This window comes from Sabethes cyaneus, chromosome 3 (assembly GCF_943734655.1).
Source record: "Sabethes cyaneus chromosome 3, idSabCyanKW18_F2, whole genome shotgun sequence".
Taxonomy (NCBI): Eukaryota; Metazoa; Arthropoda; class Insecta; order Diptera; family Culicidae; genus Sabethes; species Sabethes cyaneus.
The window spans coordinates 91,055,670-91,071,480 of record NC_071355.1 but is presented as its reverse complement, the minus strand read 5'-3'; the positions used below and the strand labels follow the sequence as shown (position 1 = coordinate 91,071,480).

The following is a 15,811-nucleotide window of genomic DNA, read 5'->3' as shown; positions in this document are numbered from 1 at the left end:
TTGCCATATGTATGAAGCAATTTGTAATTTCTGTTTTAAATAAAGAAAATAAATCATTTAAAAAATTTTGCTCTTCCCAGCCCGTGTGTTTTATATGGAGCTGTCACTTTTGCCTGCCCAACAGATCTCCAATACATATGCACTCTGCAAACACCCTATTGGCGAATCAGCTGGAGTGCCAATGAGTATATATATTATAGAGTATATTGATTCTACTCACATAGCCCAATTAGCGAACACCCAATTAACGAACCACCCAATTAACGAACCACCAATTAACGAAACTTTGCTGTACACTTAACCCGCGCTAATGTGAAAAACACCTCGTTAAGATCAGGCGAATTCATTTTTAATCTGAATATTTGGTAACTCTATTCACTTTCACATACGCGCAAGGCGCGCACCCTATGACCTTTTTGTTTTGATTTGACGAAAACAAACGTTTTGAAAACATGTCGAATATGCTCGAATTCAGAACATCCAGATTGTAGAAGTGGAAATTGGCTCGACAGTATCAACTAAAATAGTCTATTTTGAGTGCTGGAGAGAAATAAGTTGCATATGAGCTATATATTCCAAAGCTGCTGAGCAAGAGGAAACGTATTAAGTTTTTTTTGCTTTTTTTCAATTTGCCCGGTCATCTTAACCGTCAATTGTGTATAACGCTTGATCAGTTTTTAATGTGAACGCATTCATACCAACGAGGTTCAGATTAAAAATGTTCAGATTAAAAATGTTCAGATTAAGGAAGGTCATTCCAGCGGGGGTACACGGTATCCAGCTTTTTACGAGCCATAATGGCGGACGTTTTCGTAATATTTGAACAGCATTTTTGACAGTTTCCTAATACATTGCACGTTTTCTTCCGTACATTCCTTTAGTTTTACCGTGAACACGCGGAAAGAAAACGTGCGATGTATTGGGGAAATGTCAAAAATGCTGTTCAAATACTACGTACACGTCCGCCATTAGGGCTCGTAAAAAGCTGGATAGAGCTTTCTGACAGCTCAAGCACCCACACGCTATAGCGAACACGAAATACGCGTGTATATACATAATGTTTGCCTCATGTTGGGGAACAGCTGATGCTGGAGAAACAAACCGAAAAATAGCGATTATTAGTTGTGTTGCTCCGTTTGCTACGCTGCAGAGCACATATTTTGGTCAAATTTTTCATCCTGTTTCAAATTTGAGCACACATTTTAAAAATTTGCAGGCATTTAAGCCAGCGGAAGACGAAATTCATTCTGTACCTTGCTGACAAAGGAATGCATCTCTTTTGTTTACTGTTGTTGCTTGCCTCATTTTCAAGCACCAACGCACATAACTGGAAAGCTCTATCCAGTTTTTTACGAATCATAATGGCGGACGTATTCGTAATATTTGATGCACGTTCAAAGAAAATGTGCGATGTATTAGGGAAATGTCAAAAATTCTGTTCAAATATTACGAACCCGTCCACCGTTATGGCTCGTAAAAAGCTGGATACGCGGCGAACTATGCGTAAGGTATTGCCCGTTTCTTTGGTAACAAAACGCGCTGCTCACTTTTTTGATAGCATGAAATCGTCGCAGAAAGAATCTGCTAGACTGTATGTAAGTTACAACTATATATTATGCTTGTCTAGCACGTAAGCTATCCAGCTTTTTACGCGCTATAATGGCGGACGCTATAAATTGTGTTCGTAATATGTGATCAATCTTTTTGACAACTCTGCATCCATCAAAACTGGGCACTCTTCTCCTGTACGGCAGTGTTGCTCTTTCTTTCGTTTACGCAAAAGAAGGAAGGCAATAGTTTTGTTTACATTTCGCACAGTTTTGCTTTCCTTTGACGTAAACGAAAGAAAGAGAACGGTAGTGTTGCAAGAGAAGAGTGCCAGATTTGATGTATGCAGAGTTGTCAAAAAGATTGTTCGCATTTTACGAACACAATTTATAGCGGCCACCATTATAGCGCGTAAAAAGCTGGATTGATTTACTTGACAAAATAAACGATATTTGCCCCCGCGACGATTCTGGCGGTTATAATTCATCGCGTACGAAAGGGTGGGAACATGGGTGGGAAATTGATAATAAATGTTAGCAATCTCTATTCTGATTATTTATCAAAAACCAGAGTCATATTCATATCTTTCATTACCCAGCTTTTTATGAGCCATAATGGCGGACCGGTTCATAATATTTGAACAGCATTTTTGACATTTCCCTAATACATCGCACGTTTTCTTTCCGAGCGTTCACGGTAAAACTAAAGGAATGTACGGAAGAAAACGTGCGATGTATTACGAAAATGTCAAAAATGCTGTTCAAATATTACGAACACGTCCGCCATTATGGCTCGTAAAAAGCTGGATAGGGTGGTAAGGACTGATAAATAAATATGCAATGTACGATAAACCGCTTGGGTTTTAAAAATATATTTGCCACTGGACGTCTGGTGGGGGTGAGAGGGTTAGGCTGATGTGGACGAAAAAGGACGATGGGGGGGCGGGGGGTTCCTAAATGCCGAAAAATACCGGACGTCCTTTGTGAACGACGCCTAGATAATAAAAAATGAGAGTTTAAAAGTACAAGTTTACAATATGGCAACCCTGATAAAAATTGGAAACAAAACTACAAAAGTGAAACTGTCAAATATTGGGTATAAGGTTGACTTTACGCACGCAATCATTCGCCGAAAAAGTGAAATCCATACATTTTGGTAGGAGCAGAAATTGTTGGAATCGGCGTAATAGTTGATTAATAAGACATCATGCCCGTCTACGAGTTAGCATTGATTCTCCGACAAATGCCCAGAGTAAGTAGTTTGTAGTATATATACAACCTTTTAAAAATTCACGCTAAATATTACCTTGATTTCTACGTTCTGAGCAAAACGGATTTGATCGGAATGTAGAATCGAAGCGATTACCTGCCTCAGAGCTATATCGATTGAATAATCACCGTTTAATTACAGCCAGAGTTGATGTCTGTTCTCAAGCGCACTGCCACAGCGATTTTCGACAAAGGCGGAGTTATACGTAAACTAGAAAACCTTGGAACGCGTCCGTTGCCTTTCAAAACTAGTGTCCACGGATTGGTTCATCGAACAGGATCATATTTTATAGTTAAATTTGATACTCCTCCTGCCAAAGTAGCAGAGTTAGAAGAAGAGTATGGCCGAGATGTTGATATCATCCGAAAGCGAATCTATAAAGCAGACGCGACTCTGCAAGAGGAAGTAAGCTGTACTCTGCATGAAGAGATGCTTCCACCAGCATATCGAAAAGACGTACAAACTATGGTTGCAATCGCGAACAGAAATAAGAAGAAAGGATTCAAATACAACACAGGTTTCGATTATTATCCCTTCCAGAAGTAGATGCCTAGAAGAGTAATTTGCAATTTTTTTTAAATATATAGTAGATGTAAAATGAAATATAGATATAGATTATAGAAATAGATTGTTTTTATCATGCTCATTTTGTTCGCCACTGTGAATTACGTAAATTGAATAGCTATTGAAATAATGCAAAAACGAAAAAGAATTGGAGGTGCTCCGAAATTCAATTGTTACCCATTTTAAAGTACCATGGCAATGTTCGGATAAGTAAAGTCAACCAGAAACTATAAAAGGTGTTTTAACTATTTACAACTAACAGAGAATGGATGTCGTAGACAGTATACTTTTGAAAAATAATAATATAATTACCCGTTACCAGGCAAAGGCAGTAAACCGAATCCTGTAGCACCTGTTCGACCACCTCTACTTGAACCCGCGGCGCTAGATCCTCGTTTAGTTGCTTTTCCTCCACGTGCTCCCGATGCTTTGCCACGCGATACTGGTTTCGATTTCGTTCGCCCGCGAAATCGCTTTTTGCCTCGACTACTCGCACCCCAACTTCGTTTGCGTTTACCATTTGCGCCGCCAGAGCTGCTGTTTGACGCTTCACGTGCCAATCGACCCCAATCTGTATCGTCATCGCTTGAGTCACTCCCATATTCTCCGGTCGGGTTGTTTGTTTTGCCAGATGCATCTGCATCTAACATTAGGCAAAGTTTCTCAGCAGCATAATTTTGAGTGATTTCCAACAGCTGCTGACCGTACTTTTCAAAGTTCGCTTTTGTAACATGAGGCAATCCTAGCATTTCTGCCTGAGTCTCTGGAAGTCGTTCTGACATAGCTTTAAGTGCTTGCATGTTCATGATTGAAGCAAGAGTTACATTCTTCTCTGCAGCCAATGAGCGACAAATGTCTAATAGATCATTGTAGCAACGTTCTTGTAATTCCTTGAGTTGGGCATTGCTTTGATCATCCAGTTTAGGATCATTGCCAACATCAATTTGTTGAACACGTTTGTTTGTAACTTTTTCTTTGACTGAAAAATTAACTTGTATTTCGCGGTTCATTAACTTCTCAATTTTACTTCCAATCTTTATGTACGCCTGTGGGATATCGTTGCTAAAAATCAGGTCCTCTTTGAGATAATCCTCGATTACTAACTTATGCATTAATCGCTGAATATCGCTCCGATCCCAGCTCTTTAGCCTGCCGTGATAAGGAGTCCGATGATGGTTGTTTTCAATGATCTTTTTCTGCTCACTTCCTTTGAAAACTTCGACTAAATGTAGTAAGGTAAAACGATTTCTACCTGCACATAAGTCTCGAACACACTTTCCGATAGCGAGGCAATCTTCCGTTACATCAATTGTTTTGTATTCGCCTTGCATGAGGCAATTGTCACAGGCGGTCGCTCGATTCTCAAGACATTGTTCCCGCGTGAAGTGTTCTGCAAAGTAATCCAGCTGCTGTGTTCGTCGACAATCGGTCACATTTTCGCAATAGTTCACCATTCGAAACAGGTTGTGTAAATGAACTTGCTTAGCTTCAAATGGTATTGAACTGTCGTCTGAAAGATAGAGTAAAAAATTGGCTTTGTGTGAGAAGCCATTTGATTACTAAATTAATACTAATGGTTAATGACGATACTCACGATCCATCATTTTCCTATAGCGTAGCATGTCGGAATAGTTGTAAAACAGGATGCACGTTGCAATTTCTCCATCTCGACCTGCTCTTCCAGCTTCCTGATAATACCCTTCGATACTTTTAGGCATCGAGTGATGGATTACGTAACGGACATCCGGCTTGTCGATTCCCATACCAAAAGCAATGGTAGCACAGACAACTTTAATCTTGTCAGTTATCCAATCTTTTTGTGTTGATTCTCGTACCGTATCCGACAAACCCGCGTGATAACTCTTTGCTTTGATACCTGAATTCTGTAATTCCGCAGAAAGTTGGTCGCAATCTTTCTTTGACAGACAGTAGATTATGCCCGTTGAACGAAGGAACTTCTTTTTGATCAACTCGATAATTTCCGTCTTTGTAGCAGCCCCTTGTTTCGGCCGAACGATGTATTTTAAATTTGGCCGATTGAAACTGCACAAAAACCATTTGGTAGTTTGTGATAGAGTTAGTTGTTTGAGTACATCTATCCGTACGCGTGGATTAGCTGTTGCTGTTAAAGCCATAATAGGAATCTGTTGAGAGAAAAACGGCATTAAATTTATAGAGAGGACACGAAAGAAAATAAATGATTAAATTCTCACTGATGGAAATTGCTGCCGCAGTACTGAAAGCTTTTTGTAGTCGGGTCGAAAGTCATGCCCCCAAGCAGATACACAATGCGCTTCATCGATAACGAACCTTCCCAACTGCTTCGTACGGAACAAACCAGTGAGAATGTTTTGAAATCGAGCAGAAGAGGATATTTTTTCTGGTGTTACGTATAATAATTTCAGTATTGGTTTGGGGCACTGTAAATCATTGTAGATTTTCTGTTGATCAGCGTATGACACTTCTCCGGATAGATGAGCTGCGGGTATGTCAAGTGAACTAAGCTTGTTTACTTGATCAAGAATTAATGATTTGAGCGGACTCACTACAATAGTGACACCTTCAGTCAGAATTGCTGGTAGCTGATAGCATAGGGATTTTCCTCCTCCAGTTGGCATCAATACAAAGCAATCGTTTCCCAAGAGTGTGGCATTGATGACTTGCAATTGGTTTGGACGAAACAATCGAAGTCCGAACGTTTCACGAAACGCTATCTGTAGTCGCTCGGAATGCGAATAGTGCATGCCATCGAACTCCCCAGTTGTACCATCGTTACGAACTCCTGAATGAAAGTTTCCCAATGATTGCGACTTTTGCCGACTGTGACTTGTACTGGCTGAGCGCTCAAACTGACTTTCACCAACATCCTCCAGAAGCCGAACTAGAGAAGCATCTCTGAGTTGAGTTTTTTTCTGGTGGAAGCTCGCAGCACTTTCGAACCCCTCGGAAGCGTCGGTGATAACAAACGCTTCCTGGTCTTCAAACTGAGTCGGATCATAAACTTGCCAACCGTCATCGTCAACCTGTGTTTCCACGTTTTCAATAAATTGCGTATTTCGAAGACAGGTTTCTTTAGTATTAAATGTGATTCGTGATTCTGAAGCGGCTTTGAACGAGTTCTCTGGTGTTGTCAAATTGATCGTACTCATATGTGGTTGATTAGTACGACCCTTATCAATTAACTCTGCTTCTCGTATACTATCGATAATGCTATCAACATCTTCCTCCTCGTCACTCTCTTCTTGTCGAGGGTAGACCTCAGGCTGCTTATTCTCTTCTAGTTTGTTAAGAGTCATTCCAGATGTAGGTTTCTTAAACACAAACCCGCTGGATCGCGAAGATGTCTCGTTGGCTTGTTTTGGAGGCAAAGTGCTATTAATAAAATCGTTTTCCATTTCATCGAAATCATAGCTTTTAGACGCTTGAACATTATTTACAGTCTTAACCGAGGGTTTGCAAGACCCAACGGATGATACTTTTACCTTTGGAAAATTTTCCAACGCTTTTTTGTTTGCTTTTATCTTCCCATGGGTGTTTTCGATAAGTGATTTAAGTTTACTGTACGTGTCCAGTTGGAATCCTTCAATAGTGCAGAAGAATTGTTCTGGAAGCTGGGCAAATATGTCATAAAATTTTTCCAGCAGCAGCTGATTAGCTTCGCGTAAAAACTGACATGCCGTTTCAAGTTCCGCTTCGGAGAATTGTGCTGATTTGAAACGTTGGTCGTTTAATATTTCCACCATTTTATCGTTCAATGCTGGATCAAATTTTACTGATGGATTACATTTAGAAGCGCTTCCTCCGGGCATTGATTCAAATACGTTAGTCAGTTTCTTCCTCACTTCGACTCTAGAGAAAGTGTTGTCTATTTCATCTTCAGATTTTTCGGAGTTTTTCAGCTGAATCTTTTTTACTCTTTTATCTTTGTTTGTAGTCTCAGAAGATTGAGTTGACTGTTTTCCTATTTCCGTGTATTCCTTACTTGGATTGAAATTACTTTTTTGTTTAGAGGTCAGGTTCGATCCGTTAAGTAAGTTAGGGCTGGCAGTTTCAGTTTTTTTTGTAAATATGTCACTTCTACTTAATGCAGAAGTCTCATTTAAGTTAATTGGCTTCCTTAAAGGCTCATTCAGGCTTGATAAAAGATTGCCAGCTTTAGGTACCTTATACTCAAATTTGGCTGCTTTTTTATTATTACTGTTTGAAAAGCTAGACTTTTGTGGGCTAACTTTGGCCAAATTCTCTTTCAATTTTTTCGTAGCTTCTTGATAGTGAGAATCCTTTTCGAGTTCCGAATCGAGTTCTAACTGCAGGGATACGGCTGTGGCTTGAGTGCAATATTTTGAAACCAATAGATCGTACTCATCCACCGTTGAATTAGCGGGTTCTGTTTGTAACTGGTCATTTTGCGAAGCTGTAGTTTTGAGCTTCTCTGGAGATATATCAGAGTCACTTGATAAAATTTCGATTGTGTTGGACTGTTTGGTCTGTGATAATATAAAAAAAGTAAACTTCTATTTGACAAAATTTATAAGATTTTTTACCTTTGGAAATTTCCGTTTAAATACACTGGGTGAACGAAGTTTAGCCTCATCCTCAGTTACTGTAAAGTCACTGCTAGAAGGATGTGTTTTGTGGTTATTTTTAATATTATTTTTATCAGTTACTGAATCGACCGGTGAATTGCTGTTAGTTGAGCTGAATGGCAAATTTAAAAACAGCGTTACTGCATTTGTCATAGTTTAGAAATAAATATATGCTTACAAATCGCCTGCAACTGATTTCTTCTGAGTTATGAAGGCCATTAAACTAGTTTGTTTTTTTGGATCATTTTTGGAAGTTTCCACTGATAAAGAAAGCGTTTTGCGAGACATCATGATTGTTATATGATTTTAAAACACGGGAGAAAAACGTAACAATGTTCAGCTATGTTCAAAATTCAGCATGTTTAGCTGGTAATAAAACACTAAACAACGTTTTTTTTACTATTTTCAATTACAACTAACACAAAAAAGCATAATAATGATTTTAAATGCGACAATGTAAACGAAGTAAACAAACAATGCATGTATGCACAGTAAAAAATTTATGAAAAATTTATGTCTGAAAACTGTGCCTTCACAGCAGGGATGCCAAATATGTATCCAGCTTTTTACGAGCCATAATATTTGACATTTTTTAGCAATACATCGCACGTTCTACTTTCCGTACGTTCCTTTGGTTTTACCGCCGTGAACGTGCGGAAACAAAACGTGCGATGTATTAAGGAAATGTCAAATATTATGGCTCACAAAAAGCTGGATATGATAAATGTCAGCATTCAGTAATATCTATCCAGCTTTTTACAAGCCATAATGGCGGACGTGTTACAAACCATAATGGCGGACGTGAACGGCATTTTTGACATTTCTTGCACGTCTTGTTTCCTCATGTTCCACGGGAAAACTATAAAGGAACTAGCGGAAACATAACACGCGATGTATCCAGTTTTTTACGAGCCATAATGGCGGGCGTGTTCGTAATATTTGAACAGCATTTTTGACATTTCCCTAAAGCCACAGCTTGAGGCACAGAGAACTAAAGGCCAAGCTAAAGGTACAGAGAACTAATATTTCGCAGGTTTACATTCCTTTAGTTTTACCGTGAACGTGCGGAAAGAAAACGTGCAATGTATTAGGGATATGTCCAAAATTCTGTTCAAATATTACGAACATGTCCGCCATTATGGTTCGTAAAAAGCTGGATAGGAAAATCAACTCTCACTCGGTTTGTTTCCGCTTGCGACATTCGCCCTTTTCATATGTCGCCTCTACCGCTAAACATTCCGTTGACGGTTGTTGTAGAGTGACTATATACAGAGTGGCGACAATGTCAAAATTGGAATGATAATTATCTGTCAGTGTCATTCCAATCGAGCAGACGACCTATCCAACGCGTATGCAAGAAAGAGAAAGAAAAACCTTGGAAAAACTGCATTGCATACATTTGGGATGACTTGTCGCCACTCTGTATATAGTCACTCTAGGTTGTTGATAGCTCATTTGATTCAACCGATTCAACCGTACCAGGCGGTAAAAAGTAAAATACCTCTTCGGAAAAGTCAAAACAGCTGATCAGAATTTGTTTGTGACATATCTGTCAAGTGTCATTGAGCGATACGATACGCATTTTTGGTTGAATTTCGATTTGATAACAAATTTCACCGACGAACTTGCCTCGGATGCGGTAAATATTACCTCTCGGAAATTAGTGTTACTTGTCCGCTTTTAGATAATATTAAACATTAATAGTTTTCGGCATATTTCTTCATAGAATCTCGATTGATTTTCATTTTGAATAACCTTTTTACGTTTGCATAGTCAGACTAGATTACTCTTGTAATCATGGTTATGGTTGGTCAAGTGTCTACCATATTTATTTTTCATTTCAAGATTTTGACGAATGATCCTTTCAAAGGACCGAATGAAGCTAAACGTTTAAGTTCACTGCAAAATCAATAGTTTTATTCGATAACAGCAAGACCTTTAAGCAAAACAGGAAAATGTCGGCCGAATCTGCAGTATTTGAAGCTTTGATGTATGCCTGTAGCCAGAACGCCCAGTTGCTGAGACCAGCCGAAGAGAAATTAGCAGAATGGGAAGTCCAGCCGGGATTTCATCTAACATTGGTGAAGTTATTCTCCGATCAATCCATTGATGCTAATGTTCGCTGGATGGCCTCACTTTACTTTAAAAATGGAGTATTGAAATACTGGAGAAAGAATGCACCAAAGTATGATTAGTTATAGATAGCTAATATCGCAATGTAGTAATTTTTTTGTCTTGTAGTGCGATTGAGCAGGAAGAAAAAAATGAAATCAAAAAAATATTGCTGTTAAGATTTAATGAACCTGTCCAACAGATCGCTATTCAAATTGCAGTACTAATTGGAAACATTGCGCGATTCGATTGTCCGCTGGGATGGCCTGAGCTAGTACCCACTCTAGTAGAAGTGGTGCAAAGTAACGATTTATTGCTACAACATCGAGGATTGCTAACATTGTTGCATGTAGTAAAGGTACTTTCATCCAAAAGACTTCAAAGAGACAGAAACTATTTTGAGGTACGTTAAAAAATTGTTTCACAAGTTCTTTTTTAATTGGAGATCTTTTTTATGTTTAGGATTTGACCAGTCAGCTGTATGAATTTATTTTGAATTTATGGGATGGCTTCACTCAATTATTCTATACCAACATTCGTGATCGGGCACCGATAGAAATGTGTGCAGGAAATTTAGAAAAAGCGATAATATCCTTAAGGATTTTAAAAAAGTTGACGATTTATGGAGTGTTTGGTCCACATCTGTCTCCCAAATGCATGATGTTCATTCGGGTGGTGTTCCAGCGACTGAGAGAACTGTTAGACTGCCGATTGCAGGTTAAACAAATCGAAACACAACAATTGACTGGGGGCAAGCTAGGCGGTCAGGTGGAGAGATACATCATAAAGCACATGAAGTTCCTTAATTTGTTTTTCGAGACCCACCCGGCGTCGTTCGTTGAATTCATTCCAGGGGCCTTCGAGTTTTCTTTCCATTACGTGTTCCACGAGGGAACGAATCTTATTTTTGAGGATAATGTTATTACATTCCCCAACTTTGCCATACAGTGCTTGAACCTGATTAAAGGCATTCTTTCTCACAATTTAATTCACGTGGATGGGGATAGAGGTGAGTTTACTGATTTAATATGTTATTACTGAGTGATTATTTTTTATTTTATTTCTTACAGAGCAAATCATAAACAAGGCTAAGAATGATTTCTTCACGCCAGAACGACTGAGTTATATTTTTGAGAAAATAATTATGCATTATTTTTTGCTAACGTCGGAGGAGTTCGAATTGTGGGATAGTGATCCTGAGAGTTACGTTCTAGATGAAGGAGGCGATTCTTGGAAATACAATTTAAGGGTAAATTATGATAACATATGAAACTAATTTGTATATGCTAAGTGTTGTATTTGCAGAGTTGTACAGAGGCGTTCTACATGATATTATTTCAGAAGTACAGCCCGATGCTTATTGTAGAATTGCAAAAATTCATCAATAAATCGCAAGCATTGACTTTGACTGAATCGTCGAGCATCAGTGATCTGTTGATTAAAGATTCAATTTACAACGCCACAGGATTAGCGGTCTTTAACTTGTTCGATGAGGTAAGTGCATTTTTTCTTCCAGTACCGTCGAAAATTTCATGCTGTTAGGTTTAATTGGCTACTGTGACTAGTAGGATATTGCGTTTAATACAATTTCTTTTGTTATGCTTAAAAGGAGCTCTTGATGTTTAATGGTTTGATTGATTGTTTATCTCAGATATAAGAAAACGGCTTTAATACCGTCAAGAACTCTAGATTGAAAGTTTGGATATAAATCTTGGCTGCTATTGTAATTTTTTTCTTAAATTGTTTTATGGTCCTCCATTGCTTCAAGTATGTTACCGGAGCAGGTACAAAAATACCAGTAGGGGTGATAGGGGAATAATGACCACCTTTTGTTCGGTATATAAGACCATTGTTTGTTTGTTTATTTGTATAAAAAATATCAACAGGCCTACTGGCCCTACTGATACACTTAAACTAGAATCTACGTGCTAGTGCCAGGAAACGAGTTTTCAGTACCTCGCGGCTGACGTTTAAGTCGAAGCAATGTGTGAATCGATTGAAATGGCGTTGCAGACCGATGATTGTGCTAAATTAATTTTATTCATTTGTTTAATATACTTGTTGAAAACGTTCTTAATAGGCATCTTCATTAAACCGCATCCCAATCCATCCACATGTCTGAGATGTTAAAAAAGGTTTATTCTAAATCACCATTAAAAATATGAAGAATACACCTAACAAAATAAGCTCTATTTACCAATTATTGCATGATATGGACTGGCCATTTAATGTTTAATTTAATGACCATATGTTGTTTAATTTAAATGAAATTCGTAAAAATGGAACAATTAATAAAATAGTCGCTAAATGAAATGAAAATAATCGCAATTTCGTTTTCTTAATTTGACCTGTTTTTAACACGACAAATTTCGCAACCAGCTATTAGAGTACAAAGTACAGGATAATTGCGGATCTAGTGTTACCTACATAGTTCTTAAATAACATATTCTAGTAAAAACTGGCTGAAATGGTAACTTTAATTAAAGTGCTTATATTGCGCATTGTGTCCAGCACGATCTTGACAGAAGCAAAGAGAATAGTTTTTTAAACATTTCAATTGGAATGCTATTCATAGTCATTCATTAATGGTACAATCAAAGTTATCAAATCCAAGTTTATGGCAGTTACTGTATTTTAAAAAAGGCACATTTTGCTCAGCCGGACCATATTACCCGTATCACCCTCATAGGTAAATTATTTCATGGTATTTAATCAAGATCACGGTACTTGCTTGTGCAGCGCGTGCCTTTGTTGTCTGAAGATTAACACTGCAATCGTATAGCCGAAATAATCATTTTCAAAACCAAGGAACAGCGCAAGAAAAAAAGGACGAACTATGGCGGCAGGTAAATTAGAGCAGAAATACTGTTTATACAGTCAGTGTCATGAAATATGAAAAGAGTGCGTTCTATATTTGTCACTCAAGTATCAGCTTCAGATCAGTTGCAAGAAGTTTCTTGAACAGTTCATTTCGTGTTATTCGCGAGAGAAACAAAATGTGTAGACGTTCGTGTAAATAATCTTAATACTGAAGCCCAAAATGGTGTTTTCAAATACTAGTGACGCTATCGCGACTAGATAAGTTGGTGTTACCTTTCGTAAAGTGTGAAAACGAGACTTTAAAACTGTTGTTGTTATTTCAGATTAATTTCGACGAGTGGTTCACACAGCAGTTGCTCGAGGAACTTAAGTTTAAAGGACATAACTATCGGATAATTCGGAAGCGTATTATTTGGCTAATTGGACGATGGACAGGAGTTAGATTTTCTAAATCTCTGCGACCAGAAGTATATCGTGCTTGTCTTGAATTACTTCATCCCTCGGAAGATTTGGCAGTTCGCCTCACTGCATCCAAGTAAGAGCAACCGTTTCTAATTATTCGCAACCAAGTATATCTGATAGCGCATATGTATTTTTTCAGAACCCTAAAAAACATCATGGAAGATTTCGAATTTGATGCCGAACAGTTCCTGGAATTTTTGGAACCAGTAATCACTTTACTGTTCACCCTACTGAAGGAAGCCAATGAATGTGATACCAAGATGACGGTATTATACGTGATGTCGTTCATCATTGAAAAAATGTCGATGGCTATTAAATTAGAGGTCGACAATTTAGTCCAATATCTTCCTCTTCTCTGGGATGAAAGTCGAGAACATGATATGCTTCGGTGTGCCATCATTTCAACTTTGGTAAGATACCGATTCTTTGGCGGCACATTTACGTGCAAAATCGAATAATATATCAATTGGTAATGTACATTTCAATAATATTGAATACTTTTCTATTACAGTTACAAACTATAAAGGCATTGTACGCAATACCTGCGGGAGAAACGGTCGTTGCATTTATTTATCAGGTTATTGAACTGAGTACAAATATAAACGAACCGTCCCATGTCTACTTGTTGGATGATGGTTTAGAACTTTGGGTTATTGTAGTCCAATACAGCAAAGCATTGAATAACGATCTATTACGACTTTGTGATAATCTTCTCCCACTCATTGGTAAGTGAATATAACTTTCGGAAAAGCTGCTTAGGTTGAAATACGGCAATTTAATTATTTTTAGAATATGTCAGTAAATTGGCGTTTTTTCTTCAAATATTTCATGTAGATTAGAAAGTATATTAAGAAGTGTTATTTCTATTATTTTCAGAACAATCTTCTAGTAACCTGCGAACCTGTTTAGCGATATCGCAAACCTACATCTTTTTATGTCCAGATATCTTTTTGCCACGATACGGAAAGGATATCGTAAAGACATGTCATTATCTTCAGACAGATTTGCGGGTTGAAGGCATCGTTGTAATCTATCGATTGTTTCTAACCATTCTCCGGGCTGCACCAAATTATTCGATTGAGCTACTTAGACCGTACCTGGTTGAAGTATTTCGGTAGGTTACCGATGCACAATTGTCCGACAATGTTACTAACTATTACGTTTTTATAGCAAATACTACGAACACGAAGCGTATCCGCAAGTCAATCACATGTATTTGCAAATAATTGCGCGGGTTCTAATACTGGACCAGGTCACATTCAGAATGGTCATTTCCGAACTATTGATTCCGGATGCATTGGAGAAAATAATAACGACATGGATTAGTGACATGCACGTAATACCACGAGCTAACGACAAGAAACTTCTCGCTTTGGCGTTGATTAGTTTGTTAACAGTGTCTGAGGTTAATGAGGTTATCTTTGAAAATTTTAGCGGTATATTAACTAACATGAGCGAAACGCTCAATGATATTACAAATGAAGACGAACAAAGTGGGGCTAAACTGGAGTAAGTCTTTGGTTCCGTTGTTGTTAGACCTTATTTAAGAACTTGCTAACTTTTTTCCTCTCGTTTAGTTCTCTTATATTAAGGGACGATAATGAAGAAGAGCTCAGCGCGTTGATGTTTGGTTACGGCTTTATTGACACGGAAAATATGCAAAACGAAACTCCTCATTATGATCGCTGTAAGGTGGTTTGTTTACAGGACCCAACTCATGTGATAGTACTGAAAGATTATCTTCAAAGTCAGGTAACACATCACACTCATTTAAGCCTCTCAGCCTCTGATAAATTTAACATGGATTTAATATATTTTTATAATTTTATAGCTTATTGCTCTGAAAACAGCTGTGGGCGCGGAACGTTATCAATCGCTAATGTCTCGGATTGATCTGCAAATATTGAAGGAACTGAGTGAATTTGTTTCGTTGGGAATCCAACTTCCTGTACAAGAACTGCAGTAACCTTGTACACCGACAAGTATTTGGAGGCCTTTTTAATCTACACTGTTATTTAATATTTTCCCAAATTTACTTTGATTAATTTGTACTAAGCTACCCGTGAAATTGGTAACAGTTATTTAAACTCAATACGCTTCCGAATTATGTTAGTCACTAACAATAGATATTGTACAATAAATCTCTCGATTATAAAATCTGACCAATAGTATGGGTAGTAAAAAGAAAAGCAGTCCTTTTTTAGTATAAAGATTCCATAAAAGATCTCCTGTTCATTACAATGACTTAACTTTCAGTGAGGTTAGCCAAAAAGGCGAAGTTAATTATTTATTTATTTGTATTTTTATCTAACGGCTCTACGCTGGATTATCTTCATAATCTGACAAGAGGCGAAGCTACCGGAGCAGTGGATGAAAAGATATGTTTGTCCCACCTTGAAATAGGGTGATTGGCTTGACTGATGTAACTATCGCGGTCTAACGCTGATTAT

General features: G+C 38.0%; 3 protein-coding genes across 4 annotated transcripts; 2 read left to right on the top strand and 1 right to left on the bottom strand.

The window, feature by feature from the left end:
• The first annotated feature begins 2,666 nt into the window (after nucleotides 1-2,666).
• LOC128743318 (probable 28S ribosomal protein S6, mitochondrial) lies at nucleotides 2,667-3,583 on the top strand. Its single transcript, XM_053839872.1, has 2 exons — nucleotides 2,667-2,799; nucleotides 2,959-3,583. Exons 1-2 carry the CDS (start codon nucleotides 2,755-2,757, stop codon nucleotides 3,361-3,363), a joined length of 450 nt encoding a protein of 149 aa, XP_053695847.1. The 5' UTR covers nucleotides 2,667-2,754; the 3' UTR covers nucleotides 3,364-3,583.
• Nucleotides 3,584-3,662: 79 nt separating this feature from the next.
• On the bottom strand, nucleotides 3,663-8,277 carry LOC128741909 (recQ-like DNA helicase Blm). Its single transcript, XM_053838025.1, has 5 exons — nucleotides 8,146-8,277; nucleotides 7,926-8,079; nucleotides 5,595-7,868; nucleotides 4,976-5,525; nucleotides 3,663-4,891 (listed from the first exon to the last, which is right to left on the bottom strand). Exons 1-5 carry the CDS (start codon nucleotides 8,256-8,258, stop codon nucleotides 3,690-3,692), a joined length of 4,293 nt encoding a protein of 1,430 aa, XP_053694000.1. The 5' UTR covers nucleotides 8,259-8,277; the 3' UTR covers nucleotides 3,663-3,689.
• Nucleotides 8,278-9,536: 1,259 nt separating this feature from the next.
• On the top strand, nucleotides 9,537-15,498 carry LOC128742980 (importin-11). 2 transcript variants are annotated; one of them, XM_053839481.1, is made up of 13 exons: nucleotides 9,537-9,606; nucleotides 9,813-10,152; nucleotides 10,209-10,482; nucleotides 10,542-11,088; nucleotides 11,150-11,328; nucleotides 11,385-11,573; nucleotides 13,223-13,434; nucleotides 13,501-13,771; nucleotides 13,873-14,086; nucleotides 14,238-14,475; nucleotides 14,532-14,870; nucleotides 14,939-15,113; nucleotides 15,193-15,498. In XM_053839481.1, exons 2-13 carry the CDS (start codon nucleotides 9,923-9,925, stop codon nucleotides 15,325-15,327), a joined length of 3,003 nt encoding a protein of 1,000 aa, XP_053695456.1. In that variant the 5' UTR covers nucleotides 9,537-9,606; nucleotides 9,813-9,922; the 3' UTR covers nucleotides 15,328-15,498. The 2 variants fall into 2 exon arrangements, with proteins under 2 accessions (XP_053695456.1, XP_053695455.1); XM_053839480.1 differs by lacking the exon at nucleotides 9,537-9,606 and having other exon boundaries at nucleotides 9,622-10,152.
• Nucleotides 15,499-15,811: the final 313 nt, after the last annotated feature.

Coding starts and splice junctions, on each gene's coding strand:
- LOC128743318 (XM_053839872.1), top strand. CDS start 2,755: ATGCCCGTCTACGAGTTAGCATTGATTCTCCGACAAATGCCCAGA. Junction 2,800..2,958: donor TTCTCCGACAAATGCCCAGA/GTAAGTAGTTTG, acceptor GTTTAATTACAG/CCAGAGTTGATGTCTGTTCT.
- LOC128741909 (XM_053838025.1), bottom strand. CDS start 8,258: ATGATGTCTCGCAAAACGCTTTCTTTATCAGTGGAAACTTCCAAAAAT. Junction 5,526..5,594: donor TGCGGCAGCAATTTCCATCA/GTGAGAATTTAA, acceptor TTCTCTCAACAG/ATTCCTATTATGGCTTTAAC. Junction 4,892..4,975: donor CTATAGGAAAATGATGGATC/GTGAGTATCGTC, acceptor TCTATCTTTCAG/ACGACAGTTCAATACCATTT.
- LOC128742980 (XM_053839481.1), top strand. CDS start 9,923: ATGTCGGCCGAATCTGCAGTATTTGAAGCTTTGATGTATGCCTGTAGC. Junction 10,483..10,541: donor GAGACAGAAACTATTTTGAG/GTACGTTAAAAA, acceptor TTTTATGTTTAG/GATTTGACCAGTCAGCTGTA. Junction 11,574..13,222: donor TCTTTAACTTGTTCGATGAG/GTAAGTGCATTT, acceptor TTGTTATTTCAG/ATTAATTTCGACGAGTGGTT.